The sequence below is a fragment of the Equus asinus genome, chromosome 8 (assembly GCF_041296235.1).
Source record: "Equus asinus isolate D_3611 breed Donkey chromosome 8, EquAss-T2T_v2, whole genome shotgun sequence".
Taxonomy (NCBI): Eukaryota; Metazoa; Chordata; class Mammalia; order Perissodactyla; family Equidae; genus Equus; species Equus asinus.
This window is the reverse complement of record NC_091797.1, coordinates 32,462,843-32,483,927: the sequence shown is the minus strand read 5'-3', so window position 1 is coordinate 32,483,927 and position 21,085 is coordinate 32,462,843. Positions and strand designations below refer to the sequence as shown.

Here is a 21,085-nt window from a genome sequence, read left to right as displayed (position 1 = left end):
ATTCTTTTTTTTTTCCCATCTTTATTGAGGTATAATCGACAAATGAAAATTGTATGTATTTAAGGTGTAATACTTGACTTTTCCCCCTGGTTTTATTGAGACATAGTTGACATATAACATTGTGTAAGTTTGAGGTGTACAACATAATGATATGACATATGTGTATGTTGTGAAATGATTACCACAATAAGTTTAGTTAACATCCATCACCTCACATTGTTACAAATTTTCTTTTTTCCTTGTGATGAGAGCTTTTAAGATCCGCTCTATTAGCACCTGACTTGAAGTTTTGATGCATGTTTCTGCTTGGTCTTGTGAACAGGGCATTTGACATTTGTGTTAGCTTATTTGTAAAACAAAATTTACCACTGTTGATTTTCTGTTAATTCCTACCTTTATATCTAAACTACCTTGAAAGTATATATACTTATTCATTTTCCTAATATTTGCATCATTTTGCTAAACATGATGCCATTTTGATAGCTCACTCTTTTCTCCTTCATTTTTTGGGAGTCCTTTATGATTTCTGTACCTGTATCTTTAAGGAAGGATTAACAATTGTTTTTAATTGACCTGTTTTTTTGGTGGCCTTTTAGAGAATGGTTCACACAGTTTTTGTAGTTGGAGTTTCTTATTGTATGACTTGCCTTCAAAGATCTAGTGGCAATGAAAATGTTTTGACTGCAAGTTAGAAGTTATGGAGAAGATACAGGAAGGTTTCTATGGATTCCTCTCTTCTGAATCCTTGGTTCAGGGGATATACACTCAGATATGGCATCAACTGAGCTTGATTGCTAAAGTCTGTTTACTGTTTTTCAGAAGTTACCTTGAAAGGGTCCTTGCTTCTTAGCGGAAATCTGAGAAGCTGCATTTGTCACAGCCTTCTAAAACCTACTAGCTAGCTGCCACACGGACCAGTGAGAGCTAGAGAAAAATGACTCAAGGATCATTAAAACCTAGATATTTTTAATTATATGAAAAGTCTTCTGGTCACATTTTCCCCTGATAATAGCATAATATATGCAAGAGATAAGTCAACTAAGGCTGGTAAAACCTCTAAATGTGTGTATTCCAGAGACATAGAAGTAACTTACAAGATAAAAATTTCATGTTTAATATTTGTCCTTGCTCCTCCCCTCCTTTTTTTTTTTTTTTTTTTGCAATTCAGTCTTGCTAAATCTATGTGGTTCATCGAAAGCCTCATGGTTTTGTGAATTTTAAAATTAACTTAGGCTTCTACATCTGAGGCAGGTCTGTGAACACACAGTAGGAATCCACACAGTGGTATGGGTTGTACTGGAAGATGTGGAGCTGCTCTCTTCAGCTTGTGATTAGGTAGCATGAACCATTTATGAAACGTTTTATACTTTGGGCAGGGACTAAAATTTTTCTTCTTTTTTTAAAGATTGGCACCCGAGCTAACATCTGTTGCTGGTCTTTTGTGTTTTGTTTTCTTCTTCTTCTCCCCAAAGCCCCTCAGTACACAGTTGTAGATTCTAGTTGTGAGTGCCTCTGGTTCTGCTATGTGGGACACCGCCTCAGCATGGCTTGATGAGCCCTGCCATGTCGTCACCCAGGATCCCAGCTGCTGAAACCCTGGGCTGCCGAAGCAGAGCGTGTGAACTTAACCACTTGGCCACGGGGCTGGCCCAGGTTTTCCTCTTTTTTGGCCAAACTTTTCTAAAGAATCCTAGCATATTAAAGTAGATGGTTTGAAAAGCTTCCTTGGAAGACATCTAGTTAGTCCAAAAAATTATATACTTTGAATTATAGACTCATATTTGGAAGGAACCATAAAGATAATCTATTCTAACCACTCAGCAGATTCCTAAGAATCTCCTCTGCAGCACCAAATGATCCTGCAGTCTTAAATTCTTGCTTAGATTCTTTTAGGCATCCTAATTCCCTTTATGATGAGATAAAAATCTGTTACCTTGAACCTTCCGTTCACTGGTCTTATTTCCTTGGGGCCATACAAAATATTCTAATCCATGTTGTACCAACATATATTTGAAAATAATTTTCGTTGCCTCCTTGCATGTTTCTTTTCCCCCAGGTGAAACTGTGAAAATTCCTGCTTACTTGAAGTGATTTGAGTCCCCTTACCATCACGGTCTTTCTCCCCTGAAGAAACCCTAGTTTATCCATATCCCGTGACAGAACTGAACGAAATATTCAGAGTATGGGCTAACCGGCACAGAACAGAGTAATATAAAAATAAAATTCCTAAAAACTATACTTTTAAAGTGATAAAATTAATTTTATTGGAAGGCACATCCTGCAGCTACTTACTTGTGTTTCTATATTCTGCCTGTTTAAATTCCTTCTCCTAGTTACCTCTCTTTGGAAAGTGCTCTTTACGCGTTTATTAGCCAACTCCAAGTAGCAACTACAATGGTCTCTTTCAGTCCTTATTCTTCTTGAAGTCTCAGCTATACTTTAATTATCCTTTACTTTTGAAACTCTCATCTTCCTTAATTATCAGAACATTCATTATACAGATATTCCTTGTATCTTCCCATAACTTAGTTAATTTTCTTCTTTAGCCTATTACATAGAACAGACTCGGTTCTTGGACCTCTGCTTTTGCTACTTCTGTACTTTCTCCTTTGGGGAGCTCATTTACTCTTACGGCTTCAATTGTTACCTCCATTGGACTGACACCTCTCAAATTATAAGTGCTATTGTTTGTCCCCTTAAACTCAACAATTTATTATTGTCTCCCTGTCCCACAAACTAGCTCCTAGTTTGTTATTGATTTTCTGTTACTCAGTTTCAAAAGTTATGGTGTCGTCAGTTGTTTTGTCTTTGTCCTGTTCTTTATGCATGTATAGTCAGTCACGACGTAGTGATTTTTCTTTGAAAAAACATCTCACATCTATCCCTTCTATTTATTCTCTTTCCATTGCTTACTATTCCAAGTACTTCTTAACTAGATTTACTACCTATGATGTTTCTCCAGTCTATTTTGCACAATCGCAAGGTTAACATTCTTTTCTGTGACGTGATCTTGTTCACTTTACTCTCCTTCTCAAACAACTCAGAAAGCTTTCAGTTGCCAAATGAGTAGAATATAACTTCCTGGTTTGTTTTTCAGATCTCTTCAGAATCTTCTTCTAACCCTCCTTTTCAAAATTATACCCCAGAATGCTTCTCATGAGCCTGCTGCAGCAATAACATTGTCTAGAGTATGGTGTGGCAGTCTTTAATCCCTTTTCTTTTCTTCCACTCTTTCTACTTCACTCAGCATGTCAGTATCTTACCATCTTTTGAGACACATCATATATCCCACTCTCTTCCAATGAAGGTATCTCCTTTACCTTCTCCTCCCAAGAGGTTGCTAACTTGTATTATATTGTCCATCTAAACTATATTTTGACACATATTTTAATTTTTACACATCACTATATATGTTACAAGCTACTTGATTGCACAGACTCAGACGTAGATTTTTCTGTTTGCCCCTTAGTGCTAGAACAGTGCTTTGCAAACTTTAGGCCACTGTGAGGAATTATTGGTTGGTTGATTGGTTAGGCTATCACAGAGATATACTTGTTAAAGGATTTCTTTAATCAAAATGTTTTATTTCAGAAAAAATCCAGTCTTTCTTGATTAAATAAGTACCAACTTACAAAACAGTTGAAAGCTGAGGTTGTGGCTGAGAGGTCTAAAAATGGTAAAACGTGTAAAGAGCAGAAACTCTGCAGAGGTATAGGTTAAATGGATTCTATAATTGTGATCTATTTAGGCAATGGCTGGGATATGACTTGTATCTGGAGGATGGGAATCATAATAATCAGTTGACTTATGGGTCTTCCTTTTATTTACCCTTACTCTTCGACCTTTTTGTTGTACTTCCTTCCTTTACTTGCCTTTGCCTTTCACTGAACCTTTTGCTTTTTAACCCTTGACTTCTGATTCTTTCTTTCCTTTTACTTTGTGCTTTCCTTCATCACCTTTCTTGTTTTTAGCATCTATTTATTTTGTATCTTCATTCTTCTCTGCATCTCCCTTTTCTTTGGTCTGCTTTCCTTTTCCTCAGAATTCTCCTTTTTCACTTGGGACCCTAGTCCTTGTGGTATCCCAGCCTCATTCTTTACTTGGGCCTCCTGTCCTTGTGGTATCCTGGCCTCACTCTTCTTGTCTTGGGCTTCTGACACTTGCGATATCCCAGACTCACTCTTCTTTACTTGGGAACCTTGTCCTTGTGGTATCCTGGCCTCACTCTTCTTGTCTTGGGCTTCTGACACTTGCGATATCCCAGACTCACTCTTCTTTCCTTGGAACCCTTGTCCTTGTGGTATCCCTGCCTCAGTCTTCTTTCCTTGAGACCCCTGTCCTTGTGGTATCCTGGCCTCACTCCTCGTTAATTGGGACCCCTGTCCTTTTGGCATCCTGGCCTCCCTCTTCTTTCCTTGAGACCCCTGTCCTCGTGGTATCCCAGCCTCACTCCTCTTTAATTGGGACCCCTGTCCTTTTAGTATCCTGGCTTCACTTTTATTTTCTTGGGACCCCTGTCCTTGTGGTATCTTGGCCTCACTCTTCTTGTCTTGGGCCTCCTGTCCTTGTGGTATTTCAGCCTCACTCTTCTTTTCTTTGGCTTCCTGTCCTTGTAGTATCCCAGCCTTATTATTCTTTACTTGGGCCTCCTGTCCTTGTGGTATTTTGGCCTCAATCTCCTTTTCTTGGGCCTCTTGTCCTTGTGGTTTCCCGGCCTCACTCTTCTTTTCTTGGGCCTCCTGTCCTTGTGGTATCCCAGCCTCACTCTTCTTGTCTTGGGCCTCCTGTCCTTGTGGTATTTTGGCCTCAATCTCCTTTTCTTGGGCCTCTTGTCCTTGTGGTTTCCCGGCCTCACTCTTCTTTTCTTGGGCCTCGTGTCCTTGTGGTTTCCCAGCCTCACTCTTCTTTTCTTGGGCCTCCTGTCCTTGTGGTATTTTGGCCTCAATCTCCTTTTCTTGGGCCTCTTGTCCTTGTGGTAACTTGGCATCACTCATCATTTCTTGGGCCTCCTGTCCTTGTGGTATGCTGGCCTCACTCATTTTGTGGGCCTCTTGTCCTTGTGGTATCCCAGCCTCACTCTTCTTGTCTTGGGCCTCCTGTCCTTGTGGTATCTTGGCCTCACTCTTATCTTGGACCTCCTGTCTTTTCGGTATCCCAGCCTCACTCTTCTTTACTTGGGACCCCTGTCCTTTTAGTATCCTGACCTCACTCTTCTTCTCTTGGGACCCCTGTCCTTTTAGCATCCCAGCCTCACTCTTTGCTTGGGACCCCTGTCCTTTTAGTATCCTGACCTCACTCTTCTTCTCTTGGGAGCCCTGTCCTTGTGGTATCCCGGCCTCACTCTTCTTTACTTGGGCCTCTTGTCCTTGTGGTATTCTGGCCTCACTCCTCTTCTCTTGGGCCTCCTGTCCTTGTGTTATTTTGGCTTTGTTATTCTTTACTTGGGCCTCCTGTCCTTTTGGTATCCTAACGTCACTCTTGTTTACCTTGACCTCCATTCCTGTCTTGCCTTTCTCCAGTTCAATACCTTTTGCTTTGCTTTTTGACTCCATTTCATGTCTTGATGTTAAGGATTCATCAGAATCTATGAATAAGTTTTCCTTCTTTAGTGCTTCCTTATTTTCTTCTTGGCTACTCTGAGAATTTGTAGTGCCTTTACTTTTTAGAATCTGGCCTTTGGAATCTGATATTTTTGCAAGTTCTCTGTCCATGTAACCTGGAAATATAACTGAGCACACAAGAAAAGTGCACAATTAAGATATAAAGTACTTTCTCTTTCTTTCTACTTTTTTTTCTTGATATTGGTTTTTTTTTGTCTTAAACTAAAAAAATGGAGATAACTTGAGATTTTCCTGAAAATATAAAATGGTGGAACTCTACATATAAAATTATATAAATATCAATAACATTTCAGACTCTTTTCAATAAATTGGAAGATTAATGAAAGAAAAAGTAAAATGTACTATAAATGAACTGGCATTTGTTAAGTATGGTGGCTAATGAGTAATGCTTAATAGCTAAAGGAGAACATATTCTGAAAAGAGAATTTATTTGTAGGAAAAATTGTGGAAAGAAGTGATAGCTGTTCTTAGAGGAAACTCAAAATATGATTTCCATATTGAATAAAAGTGTCTATAATTATGCAAAAGTAATAATAGTGCTAAATGATAATTATTGAGAGCTTACCATACATCAGGCACTCAACATTCTGAGCACTTTATATGTGTTAACTCATTTAATCCTCACAACAATCGTATAGGGTAGGTGCTATTATTATCCCCATTTTACAGATGAAGAAACTGAGGTACAGAAAGCTTAAATGAATGTGAATATGGTCACGGAATTAGTAGGTGGTGGAGCTGGGATTTGCACCTGAGTAGTCAGGCTTTAGAATTCAGTTTTAACCAATGCCTTAGACTGCTTCTTGTAATATTTGCTAACTCACTTTGCAAAAATTTTAGGTCCCTTTTATCATGTATAAGTAAATTAGCTCTGCTATGTCTCAATTTGTGTGTGATCTAATAAACTTGAATTTGTTAGCTTCTGCTTTTTTTTTTTGTTTAGTGATTTGGTTCCCTGAATTAAGGAAAAACAATCTCTATGCTACCAAGGAGAATTGAATGAATTCTTGCTGTGGAGCAGAAGCATGCCTTGCTTTGAGGAAAAGTAATATTTAATATTCGATGTAGTAGAAAGAATACTGAATTAAATGCTGAATCAGAACAACTGGGTTTAGTATCCATGCTAGCTGGGTTTATTTGGGTAAATCAATTAATCCCCAAAGACTCACTGTCCTCATATTTAGTTTGCCCTACCCACTTTGTAGAGTTATTTAAGGATTCTAGATAAATGTTTAAGGAGCATGGGCTTTCCAGTCAGACTAGTTCAAATCCTGTCTCCACACTTAAGGAGCTGAGTGACCTTGGACAAACTGCACTTTCTTATCTGTAGAATGGGAGCTATGGTAGTAGTTCCTTCAGAGAAGCACTATGAGGATGAAATAATGTTATCTAAGTAAAGCCCTCAGTACAGTGCGTGGAACATAGTAAGTAGTGAATCGATACTGGCTATTACTACCACAGATGAGACGGTGCACGCAAAACTCTCTCAGATCTATCAAGACAAGGCATTCTTAGTTCCAACTAAATAATTTAGAGCAATGGTTAATTACATTACAGGAAGATTTCTCACTTAAAAATTAATTATTTGCCTTTTTTTTTACATAGAAAGTTTTTTGGTACATTTAGGGTTTGATGCTTGAAAAACTGAATTTTACCAGTTGAAAAAAGTGAAACACACCTATATTAGGTAGAAAAGTAACTATAAATCAAAGGGATGTTGTAGTTTAATGTTTTCTCTTTGGTATTTTAAATTTTGACACCAAAATAAAAATAACATTAGGAACCTTGCAGTAATACTTTCTGAGCCCTTTTGTGTATTTTCCTCCCTAGCACTAGTTCACAAAGATATGGGTAATGAAATTTTATTCTAGGCAATCCCATTTCAAATTTCCTAATGAAAACCAATGGTAATATATCCCAAGTATTTTTGTGTTGAGAAAGACAGTCAGTCCAGAATATTTTGATATCCGACAGTACTACCAATGGATGCTTATGTTGTCTGGGGATGTGGTGTGGAGAAGAGTGTGTTTTTCCATTGAAGCTTCTAACCTTATGAATTGTATGGACTGTACTCCTAAACAAGCTGATTTTTCTTGTTAGGTGAATATTTTTAGTTTTATCATCCCTTGAGGGTAATTTGTTTCATGTTTACTGCTGTGTATACTAGTGCATGACCCCTTTTATTTGTGGGCAAATAAGTTGGGTTTATTACTTGTTGCTGGGAGGGAGAACACACACCATCAGGGTCACAGGGAGTCTTTGTGTGAAAGTGTTAGAACATATGTAGGATCTGCACTTTGGTTGGGTGATTTTGAGGAGGATCTGTGGAAAAAGAGGCTCACTCTAGATTGGTTGTTGTCAGGAAGTGGGGGAAATTCTATGATTGGGCATCTTGATAAATCTTATCTGTAGACAGGGCTGACCACAGAAAGGATAGAGCTGTAGTTTGAAAGAAGCAGCAGTCATTCATATGAGCCAGCACGGGGAGAAGTTTGGTATTTTGTGTGTTGTGCAGTGACTTGTTTTTGTCTGTGCTTAGACAAAGCGACATGTTGATCTTGTTTTGTCTCACTTTTTCATTCTCAGAGTGTGCTTGTCTGATGTTAATGTTCTGTGAGATAACTTCTGTCCAACAGGAGAATAGCATGCCCAGTAGTGAGCACCAGGCCAGCTTCTAACAACACTGAGGCCTCGTTGTAAGTGTCAGACCAATTCCCGATGTTGGGGCTGCTTTTTCTTCTTTCTAAATTCAATATTTGAAAATAACTACAACTCAATCAAAAATAATTAAAGAACACTGGAGAACAATTTGGAATGACAATGGCATGACCCATTTTTTAACCTAAATTTACTTCCTAAATTATATAGATTTTGTTAATCAAAATTAAGTATTCTAGGATTTAATGAAACAGTGTTTATCCTAGCTACACCTGTCCAAGTTTTATAGATTTTAAAAGAATTTTATTCTTTTCCCCACTACACTGAAAAATACCTCTAGTCACTTCTAATAGTGTCTTCATACTTTTGATTGTTTTAATATCTTTGCTATATATTTTCTATCTTGAACTTAATTAATAGTAGTTAAGATTTACTTTTCAGGAACCTAGCTATCCCATAAAGTGAGATTCACTTTTATGTCAACTTTGCATTGCAGAAGTAGGCTGCAAATCATATTCTACCAAATTCTAAGTTCTTCTCTTCCTTCTCCCAGATTTCTAGATAGTGAAAAAATCTTTCCTTTCTCTTGGACCTCATAATGTCCATAATATGAAGATTAGTAAGCCCTGGCTGAAAGTCCGTTTATTGCAGACAGTAGCCTATATAACAAAATTCTAACACATTTGAAAGATTTAATCAAAACCTTGGTGATCATTGTAACATATTCAGGCTGATTAAAAATTTTAAATTGGGTTAATTTTTGTTAAAGCTGAAAGATATCATGAAATAACTATCACGTTAAGAATTCTAGTTATATGATACTTAAAATAATGGAGAAAATAGACCATGGGCTTTATTAGGAAACTAATCTTACTAGATTCTTAATCCAGTGGCTGTCAGGGAGAGCACAATCAGATCTAGACTCTAAAAGATCTGTTAAGCATTAGAGAGATGAATCACTATAGTTTTTAGGCCGTGAATTTACATTTTAAAAGATCATATATTTATTAGCTGAATGTGGAGGTGAGAAAATAAGAGACAACTTGAGAGAATGATGAAGTTTGGTGGGCTGATGTATCTTAAGTCTTTCTTTGAACAATGAATTAAACCTTAACCTCCTTTTACTAAAAATATCAACTGGGAGGAATATGTTTGAAATAGTGTCAATAAGAATATATCTTTTACAAGAAAAATGTTAAAACATAGTTTAAACTGATTTTTTTTCTGGCAGTTTAAAAAGACATATTCATTAAAAACTAATTCTCCTCCAGGAAGGGACTTGGCCTATCCAATCCCTTCTCATGGCGCTCTTTCTTTTTGTAAAGAAAACACACAGTCTTACCACTTTCCCCATGTAGGGAGGACATTTACGTGATGCAGACACATCATGACTGCTCTGAATGCATATTGTTTCTTGTACTGTGAATCAAAAGAAAATAATTGTCCCTTTCAACTTCATCTCCTCCCCTACACTCACAAACCCGCCCTCCTTTTAGTGTGAACTGAGAAAGAAGAGTGAAGCTTAAACATGATAAAAAAGACATATTTTGTGTTTGTCCATGTTTAGAATGTTTGAGATGCTTGAAATGTATCTCACCACATCTAAGTTTTACTTGCTTCTTATGATTATATATTTACAGAGTTTTAGAAATTATTCTATTTTGTTTTACATGATTTCCTTGAAGAACTAAGCCATGCATTAGATAATCCTTATATAGAGAAATCTGAATTTAGAAAAGTCAAAAGCCAAACATTAATTTAAATGGGATGTCTTCTATTTTTAAAAGGATTCTTTTGTGTATATTTAATTATACAGCTTCTCTAGTAGATGTATATTTGTATTTTACAAGCACTTGAGTTATAGATAAAGTTTCAGGACTAATCACCAAAAAGGCATTTGTGGTTTGGTATAGGAGGCAATGTGTTGGTGTGGAAAGAGCGTGTACTTCGTATACAGAAAGTCCTGGGTTTAGATCCTGACACTGCTGTTTACCAACTCTTTAACCCCGGGCAAATGTCTGAACCAGTTTCCTGATCTGTAAAGTGGGGGATAATAGTAGCTACCAAGTAGGGCTATGGTAATAATAAGAGAGAAGTTTTTTGAAAATGCCTAGCACAGTGCATAGTATGTAGGAGGTGCTCAATACCTACTTTCCCTCAAAGGTGAATTTATTGGAAAGCAATAGAAAGTAGGTAAGATTTTGTTCTTAACTAGTTTTTTTTTCTATTAATATGATTCCGTGGGCCTCACTTATAACTAAAAAAGAGTTCTAAATAACCAGCAAAGAACTAATGTCATTCAGAAACCAATTTTTCTCTCATTATATTTTGCTGAGAGTCAGTGAGGAGATTCTTTTTCTGAGTCTAGAAGATGGCCAGAGATTGTGGCATCTATTTGTATGAACTTCATCTCCTCTACAACAATTTGTCCAAAAATAGTTACTTAAAATATTGGAAGAATTTGGAGAATAAGGATGTTTAAAATGACCTTTGAACCACAAGTTCCTATTTTGGGAATTTTTAGAAAAAGCCAGGCCAGAAAGTAACTATAAACAATGAAAAATATCGGAGTGGAAAACACTTAAGGTACTTACCCATAGGAGCTAGTGCTAAAAATGAAATACAAAAGAAAGATTAGTGGGAATTTTCTAACTCAAGGAGAACCCAGCTCCCAGTGATACCCTTTGTAGGTGCATGCAGAAACGAGACCTCCAGAGAGTATAAAATCCTCTGTTTCTTCAGAAGAAGTGCTTCAGAAGTGCTGCTGGCCAAAGCTCCATGTCTTACTCCACAGAGAAGGTTATCTTTGGGATGTCATTTAGATAGTGTATGGATTTATTCCTTAAGCATTATTTATTCTGCCAAAATTCAAACTATTACATTTCCTACCTTTAAATGTTCTTTCACAAGTAAATTTTTTATCCACTCTTCTTCAGATCAGTTTGAAAAATGTGTAATGTTGGTCAATTATCAAAATCACTATCTTGTCCAGACTCCTATTCTTTACGTGAATTTTAGGGAATTTTTTTCTTTAGTAAAAATTATCCATTGCCAAATTATAGCACAAGGAAAACAAGTTCTCTTGTGATAGACTAGCTGGAAATACATGCTACCAATAATCTTTGGTAGTAAATAACCAGAATAAAATACAAGACCATTATATTTTGTTACAAAAGGAAAATAGATAAGAGGAAATCAAAATAGGAGAAAATTGCTTATTTAAGAAATACTGACTACTCTAAGGTAGAAGAACTTGGAATACAAAAAAATTTGGGAACAAAGACTCAAAGGTCCTAGACACAGAAATAGGTAAGGCAAGGAAATGATCCAAACTTACTGATTTTTCCAGAGCTGTCCACTGCAAGAGACAAAGACAAACACGTCAGTAGGTATGGGCTTTCCCTCCTTCCCCAACTCCCTAGCCTCTGCACTGGGTACAATCTTATTCTCTAGATGTATTCATGAACAGCTAAGTTCTATTTATTTAAATGTGGGGAACCTCCATCTCCTTTCCCTCTTCTTTTGGCCTGTTATAGTTTAGAAAGACCTGTGATTAGCTGCTTTATTTTTAAAAATTGAAATATATTTGACATATGCAAATTTAAGGTGTATATGTTAATTTGATACATTTATATACTGTAATATGATTTCCATTGTAGCAACAATTAGCACCTTTATATGTAATACATACATATTATTACATATACATTATGTAATGATCCTTTCTTTGTACTGGTTGGAATCATTGAGTTCTAGTTCTAATACAACATTATTGTTTATAATCACTATATTGTGCGTTAGATTTCTAGGGATTATTTACTACCTGTTGCAAGTTTGTATCTTTAAACAACATCTGTCCTATCCCCCCACCTCCAATGTCCTGGTAACCACCATTTTACTTTATGTTTTTATGAGTTTGACTTTTGTAGATTCCACATGTAAATGACATGAGACAGTAATTGTCTTCCTCTGACTTATTCACTTAGATTAATATGCTCAAGGTCCATCTATATTGTTGCAAGTGACAGGATGGCCTCCTTTTTCATGGCTGAATAATATTCCATTGTGTGTGTGTGTGTGTGTGTGTGTATCTTACATCTTCTTTATCATTGTTATGGGCCGATAGATTGTTTCTATACGTTGGCTGTTGTGAATAATGCTGAAATAAATGTGAGAGTGCATATATCTCTTTGATATTCTGTTTTCATTTCCTTTGAGTATATACCCAGAAGTGGAATTGCTGGATCATATGGTAGATCTATTTTTAATTTTTTGAGGAACCACCATATTGTTTTCCATAGCAGTTGAACCAATTTACATCCCCACCAACAGTGTATAAGAGTTTCCTTTTCTCCATATCCTCACCAACACTTGTTGTTTCTTGTGTTCTTGATGATAGCCATTCTAACAGATATGAAGTGATATCTCATTATGGTTTTGATTGCATTTTCCTTATGATTAGTGCTGTTGACCATCTTTTCATGTACTTCTTGGCCATTAGGATGTCTTTTTTGGAAAAATGTCTATTCAGTTCCTATGCCCAATTTTTAATCAAGTTGTCTGTTGTTATTGAGTTGTATATGTTCTTTATATATTTTTGATATTGACTTCTGATAATAAATGGTTTGCAAAAAATTTCTCCTATTCCATAGTTTGCCTTTTCATTTAGTTAATTATTTCTTTTGCTGTGCAGAAGTTTTAAGTTTGATGTAGTCCCATTTGTTGATTTTCACTTTTGGTGTTTGTGCTTTTGGTGTCATATCCAGAAAATCATTGCCAAGGCCAACATTTTCTTCTAGGAGTCTTATGATATAACGTCTTATGTTTAAATCTTTGATCTATTTCAAATTAATTTTTGTGAGTGATGTAAGACATGAGTTCAATTTCGTTTTTCTGTATGTGTTTATCCAGTTTTCCTAGTACCATTTGTTGAAGAGTCTATCCTTTTCCCATTGGGTGTTCTTGGCTCCCTTGTCAAATATTAGTTGACCATATATGTGGGGGTTTAATTCTGGGCTCTATAGTCTCTTCCATTTTTATGCCATGACCATACTATTTTTATTGCTTTATAGCTTTATAGTATAGTTTGAAATCAGGAAGTGTGATACCTCTGGCTTTGTTCTTTTATCTTGGGGTTGCTTAGGATATTCAGGGTCTTTTGTGGTTCCATACAAATTTTAGGACTGGTTTTATATTTCTGTGAAATACTGTTGGTGTTTTAATGGGGATTGCATTGAATCTATAGATGTCTTTGGGTAGTATGGACATTTTAACAATATTAATTCTTCGGATCCATGAACATGGGATGTCTTTCCATTTGTTTATGTCTTTTTTGATTTCTTTCAGCAGTCTTGTAGCTTTTGTTATACAGATCTTTTACTTCCTTGGGTATATTAACTCCTAGGTATTTTACTGTTTTTGATGCTATTGTGAATGAGATATTTTTTAAAATTTCTTTTTCAGATGTTTCATTATTTGTGTATAGAAATGCAATACATTTCTGTATGTTGATTTTATATCCTGAAACTTTACTGAATTGTTGATTAGTTCCAAGGATTTTTGGTTGAGTCTTTGGAATTTTCTATATACAAAATTATATCATCTGCAAATAGCAACAATTTTACTTCTTCCTTTCCATTTTAGATACGTATTATTTCTTCATTTTGCCTAATTGCTCTAGCCAGGACTTCCAGGACTATATTGAATAAGAGTGGTGAGAGTGGGCCTCTTTATCTTATTTTTGATCTTAAAGGAAAAGCTTTCAGTTTTCTCTTTTGAGTATAATCCTAGCTGCATTTGTCATGAATGGTCTTGATTATGTTGAGATATATTCCTTGTATACTCAATCTGTCCAGGGTTTTTTTTTAATTCATCAACATGTAGCATTAAATTTTTTAAAAATTTTATTTAGATCATATTGGCTTTTAACATTGTGTAAATTTCAGATGTACATTATATTTCAGTTTCTGCATAGATTGCATTGTGTTCACCATCAATAGTCTAGTTTTGGCCTGTCACCATATGCATGTGCCCTTTTACCCCTTTTCCCCTTCACCACCCTTTTCCCTCTAATAACCACGAATTTGTTCTCTTCATCTATGTGTTTACCTTCCACAGGTGAGTGAAATCATATGGTATTTGTCTTTGTCTGACTTCTTTATCCATTCCTCCATTGATGGGCACTTGGGTTGCTTCAATGTCTTGGCTATTGTGAATAATGCTGCAATGAACGGGGGTGGGGGGGGTGCGTATGTCTTTTTGAATTTTTGACTTCGTATTCTATGGATAAATACCCAGTAGTTTTCCAGAGGTTGTGCTTTTTTAAGTGCTTTTTCTGTATCTTTTGAGATGATCATATGATTTTTATTTTTCATTCTATTAAAGTGATGTATTACATTTATTGATTTGTATATGTGGAATCAGCCTTGCATCCCAGGGATAAATCCTGCTTGGTCATGGTGTATAATCATTTTAATGTGTTCTTGATTTTGGTTTGCTAATATTTTGTTTAAAATTTTTGCATCTATATTTATCAGGGATATTGGTCTACAGTTTTCTTGTACTGTCTTTACCTGGTTTAATTAACAGGGTAATACTGGCCACATTTGGAAGTGTTCCTTCCTCTTCAATTTTTTTGGAAGAGTTTGTGAGGGATTGGCATTAATTCTAAATGTTTGGTAGAATTAACCAGTGAAGCTGTGTGGTCTTGGGGTTTTCTGCATTGAGAAGGTTTTGCTTATCAATTCAATGTCTTTACTTTTTATTGGTTTGTTCAGATTTTCTGTTTCTTCCAGATTCAGTCTTGGTAGGTTGTATGTTTCTAGGAGTTTTAAAATTTCTTCTAGGTTATCTACTTTGTTGGCATATAGTTGTTTGTAGTAGTCTTATGATCCTATATATTTCTGTAGTATCAGTAGTAATGTCTCCTCTTTCATTTCTAATTTTATTTATTTGAGTCTTTTCTCTTTTTTTCTTACTTAGTCTAGCTAAAGTTTTGTCAATTTTGTTATCTTTTCAGTCCTTAGTTTTGTTGATACTATTATTTTTCTGGTCTCTAATTCATTTATTTATGTTCTGATTATTATTTCCTTCCTTGTAACTTTGGACTTAGTTTGTTCTTCTTTTTCTAGTTTCTAGAGGTGTGAAGCTAGGGTTGTTTATTTGAGATTCTTCTAATTTCTTTCCTTTTTTTGTTGAAGTAACATTGGTTTATAGCATTATATATGTTTCAGGTGTACATCATTATAATGGTAGGCCTGTATTGCTATAAACTTCCCTCTTAGTACTGCTTTTGCTGTATCCCATAGATTTTGGTATGTCATATTTTCATTTTCATTTGTCTCCATGTATTTTTCGGTTTCTCCTTTGATTTCTTAATTGAACCAACAGTTGTTCAGTAGTGTATTGTTTAATCTCCACATGTTTGTTATTTTCCACTTTTCTTCTTGATGTTGATTCCTAGTTTCATACCATTGTGGTCAGAAAAGATGCTTGATATAATTTCAATCTTTTTATATTTATTGAGACTTGTTTTGTGTCCCAACATATGCTCTGTCCTTGAGAATGTTCCATGTGCACTTGAGAAGAATGTGTTCTGCCACTTTTGGATGGAATGTTCCATGTATATATATCTATTAAGTCCATCTGGTCAATGTGTCATTTAAGGCCAGTTTTTTCTTGTTGAACTTCTGTCTGGATGATCTATCCATTGACATAAGTTGGGTGTTAAAAAGGCCCCTGCTATTATTGTATTGCTGTCAATTTCTCCCTTTACATCTGTTAATAGTCGCTTTATGTATTTTGGTGCTCCTATGTTGAGTACATATATATTAATAAATGTATTGTCTTCTTGATGGGTTGTCTCCTTATTATTATATAATGTCCATATTTGTCTCTTGTTACCTTTTTTGGCTTGAAGTCTAATTTGTCTGATATAAGTGTGGCTACATCTGCTTTCTTTTGGCTACCATTGGCTAAATTATTTTGGCTATCATCTTCCACCCCTTCACTTTGAATCTATGTTTTTCTTTAGAGCTGAGATGAGTCTCCTGAAGGCAGCATATATTTGGGTCTCGGTTTCTAATCCATCCAGCCACTCTGTGCCTTTTGATTGATGAGTTAAATACTTTTACATTTAGAGTGATTATTGATACAAGAGGACTTACTACTGCAGTTTACCTTTTTATTTTCTGGTTTTTTATATATCCATTGTTTCTTTTCCCTTGTGTTTCTGTCTGCCATTTTAGTTTGGTAGTTTTCTATGAAGTTTTTCTCAGTTTCTTCTTTTTTTATTTCATATCTCTGCTCTAGGTTTTTGTTTTGTGGTTACCATGAGGTTTGTGTACAACATCTTATAGATAAAATAGTCTTTTTTTCTGCTGATAGCATCTTATCTTCATTTGCCTATACAGGTTCCATTCTTTTCCTCCTCCATTTTTATGTTTTTGTTGTCACAGATTATCCCTTTTTATATTGTGAGTTTGTTACCATATTGAAGTAGCTTTAATTATTTGTGCTTTTTTCCTCTTTATGCTATAATTAAGTATTTAACAACCTATTCTCTAAAAGCTTTGCAATTTTATGGTTCTGTCTGTCTATATATCACCTTACTTAAAGTTTTGTGTACTTTTGATTTTTTTTTTGGTAGAAGATCTCCTTTCAACATTTCTTGTAAGGCAGGTCTTGTGATGGTGACCTCCTTCAGCTTTTGTTTGTCTGGGAAAACCTTTATCTCTCCTTCATATCTGAGGGATAACTTTGGTGGACAGTGTATTCTTGGCTTGCAATTTTTACCTTTCAATATTTTGAATATGTCATTCCACTCTCCTAGCTTGTAGAGTTTCTGCTGAGAAATCTGCTGATAGCTTAATAGGTGTTACTTTGTAGGTTACTTTCTTTATTTCTCTGCTTGCCTTTAAGATTCTTTCTTTATCATTGATTTTTGACAGTTTCGTTATACTGTGTCTTGGAGAAGGTCTTTTGCATTGAAGTCGTAGGGTGTCCTGTTTGCTTTGTGGACTTTTATGTCCAATTCTTTCCCAAGATTTGGGAAGTTATCAGCTGTTATTTCTTCAAATAAACTCTGTCTCCTTCTCCTTCTCTTCTGCTTCTGGTACACCAATTATTCTTATGTTTGCCTTTCTGATCGAATCTAACAGCCCTTGTAATGTTTCTTCACTTTTTAAAAACATCTAAGTTCTCTATCCTCTTGTAACTGAATTATTTCTATATTCCTATCTTCCAAGTCATTTATTCTTTCTTCCATCTGGTCTGCCCTGTTACTTATGCTCTCTATTGCATTCTTCACCTCATTTATGAGTTCTTCAGCTCCAGAATTTCTATTTGGTTCTTTTTTATAATTTCAGTTTCTTAGGTAAAGAACTCCTTCTGTTCATTAATTTTATTCCTGAGTTCATTGAATTGTCTTTCTGAGTTTTCTTGTAGCTCACTCAATTTCTTCATAACAGCTATTTTGAATTATTTATCAGTTAGATCACAATATTCCATGCCTTTGAGTTTGGTTGCTGGAGAATTATTTTCTTTTTCTGATACCTATTTCCTTGATTTTCCATAGTATTTGATGATAGGCACTTTTTCTTTCATATTAGAAGTAGGAAACATCTTCCTTATTTAAGAGCTTATGTTTATTTTGTCTTTTACAATTAAGCTGCCGGCAATTAGAAAACTTTCTTTTGTATTCCAAAAGTTGATGCTATAGCTCAAGTTTGTAGTTTCTCCTTTGGGAGCTGACTCTAGGTCTACACTCAGAGCACACACAAACTGCTGTCAGCAGAGCCTAGGGAGGTGTGGTCTCAGCACCTGGGGCTTTGGGGGAAGATGCCTACAGGCCAGTAGGGGGATCCTTGAGTGAGGCACTTCCAGAGGTCTGTGGGTAGACCTCCTGCTGAAATTCTGAAGCAGACAGCAGGAAATTCATTCCTTCAGTGCCCTTTGATATTTTTGTCTGCTTCTTTCCCTCTCTTCTTCCTAGCACTAGTCATGGAGGTCTCTTCTCAAAAATCCAGTGTAGTGAAATGGGTTCCTCCAGCTGCAACCCATACAACTGGGTTGGTTGCTCACCTCACCACATTCTCTTTCCACCTCCTCTGCCAGAGAGGTTGTATCTGATTCTGCCAAAAGCCCAGTGCCTTGCAGTGTCATCCTGGGGAAGGAAGGCTGACTTTGTGAGTTCCTGTGTCTCCTCTACCTCAAAACTCATCTCTATTCCACTCTAATGGCATGCCAGATTTCCCTGTCAGGCAAGTTGGACCTCCATAAATTCTCTATTGGCCATGGGTATCTTCCCAGTTTTGCACTCTCCCGGTTTCCTTCCCCAACCCTTCCTTTGCAGGGAGTGGGGGTGGGGCCGGCTTATGGACTCCCTTGGATCCACTGCCCCACTGAGGTGCCATCTGCCCACTTTTGGATGTACAGGTGTGTAGAAACTCCTGAGTGTTCTGTTGTAACATACAGATGCACTTGGGTTTGCTTATGGATGTCTAACTCATTGTAAATCAAAGGAGAGAGAGAAAAAAAGGAATGATTCATGCTGATGTCCCTATGATTAACTACTTTAAATGATTTTTTTTTCAGTGAAAAATTGTTTACTTTTCATTAGTCATTAGTAATTTTGTCTAGAGTTTCAAGATTACAGTTTATAAAATAAGGGTTGTATAATAATAGTCTTGCTTAGAAGATGTGCGCTAACACTATTCACTGACAGTGTTTTATGAAATATTTAAGGTACATTTGTTGCCAAGTACTGAAATGTGGGCGTATCTCTTATGTTGATGTTACTTAGTACATGTAACATTAAAAAGCATAAAATAATAAGAAAGAATGAAATTGTGAGAAACACTACATGCAGGAGTATGTTTACCAGGGATGAAAATGGATATTTAAACTCTAGAGCAGGGATTGGCAAAGTGCAAATCAAGTCTGCCCCCATTTTTCTATGTCCTGTGAGGTAAGGATGGATCTTACATTTTTAAATGGTTGAAAGAAAAAGAATAATATTTTGTGACATGAAAATTATGAAATCCAAATTTCAATGTCTACAAATAATGTCTTATTGGGACACATCCATTTCTTTTACATATTGTCTATGACTGCTTTTGTGCTACAACAGCAGAGTTGAATAGCTGTGACAGAGATCTTATAGCTTGAAAAGCTTAAAATATTTATTATCTGGCCCTCTACACAAAAGTTTTTCCACCTCTACCATAGAGGAAACTGAAGTACTAGAAATAGATTAGGAACTTAGTAGTAGGATCTTGAGGTATTCCTGAAAATCAAAACAAGAAGGTATATTAATGGTAGTATTTTTGGATCAGAAACACAGTTCTTCTCTACTCCCGTTTCCCTAATTCTTTTTTTTAAGATACCATCAAGATACAATGCTATAGTGGGACAGCAGATCCCTCAGTGTGTTGTAAGAACTTGATACTTTTCACCACATTTATGACTCTCGCTGTGATCCAAGTTATTGTCGTCTCTCAAATTGCTCTTCTTTCACTCTTGCCTTCTAATCAATATCCGAATACAACAGCCACTGGGATCCTTTTAAAGTTTCAGTCCACTCCTCTGCTTAAGATCTACCAATGACATCTCCATCTTATTTGAGCCAAAGTCAGAGTCACAGTGCCTTTCAAAGGAAGACCCTAGAAGATTTGTCTTGCCATAGCTCTCTGATAGCTACTGTTCATTTCATTTTTCATTATGCTCCAGCCATGCTTGCTTTCTTTCTTCTTAAATAGTCTGGAAATGTTCCTACCCCAGAGTGGTATACTCACTGTCCCCTCTGCCTGAAATATTCTCCCATCAGATATCTGCATAACTAATTCTCTCACCTCTTTCACATTCTATCTAGTAGTTCTATCAATTGCTGAGAATGAGGTGTTGAATTTCCCAGCCATAATTTTGAAATTTTTCTCTTTCTCTTTTCATTTCTTTCTTTCCCATGTTTTATGAAGCTCTGCTGTTTGGTGCATACACATTTGGGATTTCTATATCTTCTTGGTGTACTGATTTTTTTGTCATTGTATAATGTCCTTGGTAAATTTTTGCTCTTTAGGTCTACTTTATGTGATATGTTAAAAGTGTCAGTGCAAACAAAGGAACGCAGATGTTACAGAGGTCCAGCGGAAACTATAAAAGGTAATTGGAACTTACCAGCTGCTACTGGACCAATTGCTAAAAAAGAAAATAAAACACTTTATTACTTTTTAAAATTATATACTCAGTTCCCATTGAAAATTTACTTGGAATATCAGACAAGGGACTTTTGGGAAACATTGAATCCTATACGAATATACTATCCCTTATTAATTCAATATTAATTCCACTTTAACAACCTAAATATCTAGGCCATTTTGGAAGGCTTGTTTGTGGGTTATATGAGTAAAGCTCATTTTTTCTAATGAAATAATTTTATTTTTAACATTCTTAACCAGGGCAAAGGTCACAGCCATTCAGGAGACTGGTTACCAGTTAAAGATTATGAACTTAAGTTCCCTCTTCATCTTCTTTTCTGTCTTTCAACATTCTCTCTCCCTTTCAAACCTCTAGTACCATGTCAGGTTTCATCATATTCCTTTTTTGCAGTACAGAAAGTTTATTTATAATTATCAAGTTTAAAACTTTCGTCATGATAATTTTTCTATTTTTTTTCTTTCTGATAGTCTCTGGGGTTTAATCAGAATTCTAAATCTGGCTTAAGAAATAGCATGTGTAAGATATGTAATGCATGGAAGACGAGTTCTTGCTTGCATATCTTTCAGGGCTCTAGAATAGGCAAAGCAAGGATC

General features: G+C 35.9%; 1 protein-coding gene across 1 annotated transcript in view; it reads right to left on the bottom strand.

The window, feature by feature from the left end:
* Positions 1–3,830: 3,830 nt before the first annotated feature.
* TSBP1 (testis expressed basic protein 1) overlaps positions 3,831–21,085 on the bottom strand; it is a 37,604-nt gene continuing 20,349 nt past the window's right edge. The window contains 5 exon segments of the mRNA XM_070516712.1: positions 3,831–3,881; positions 3,883–4,049; positions 4,586–4,916; positions 5,136–5,204; positions 5,292–5,716. Of these exon segments, the coding sequence (XP_070372813.1) occupies positions 3,831–3,881; positions 3,883–4,049; positions 4,586–4,916; positions 5,136–5,204; positions 5,292–5,716 (1,043 nt within the window).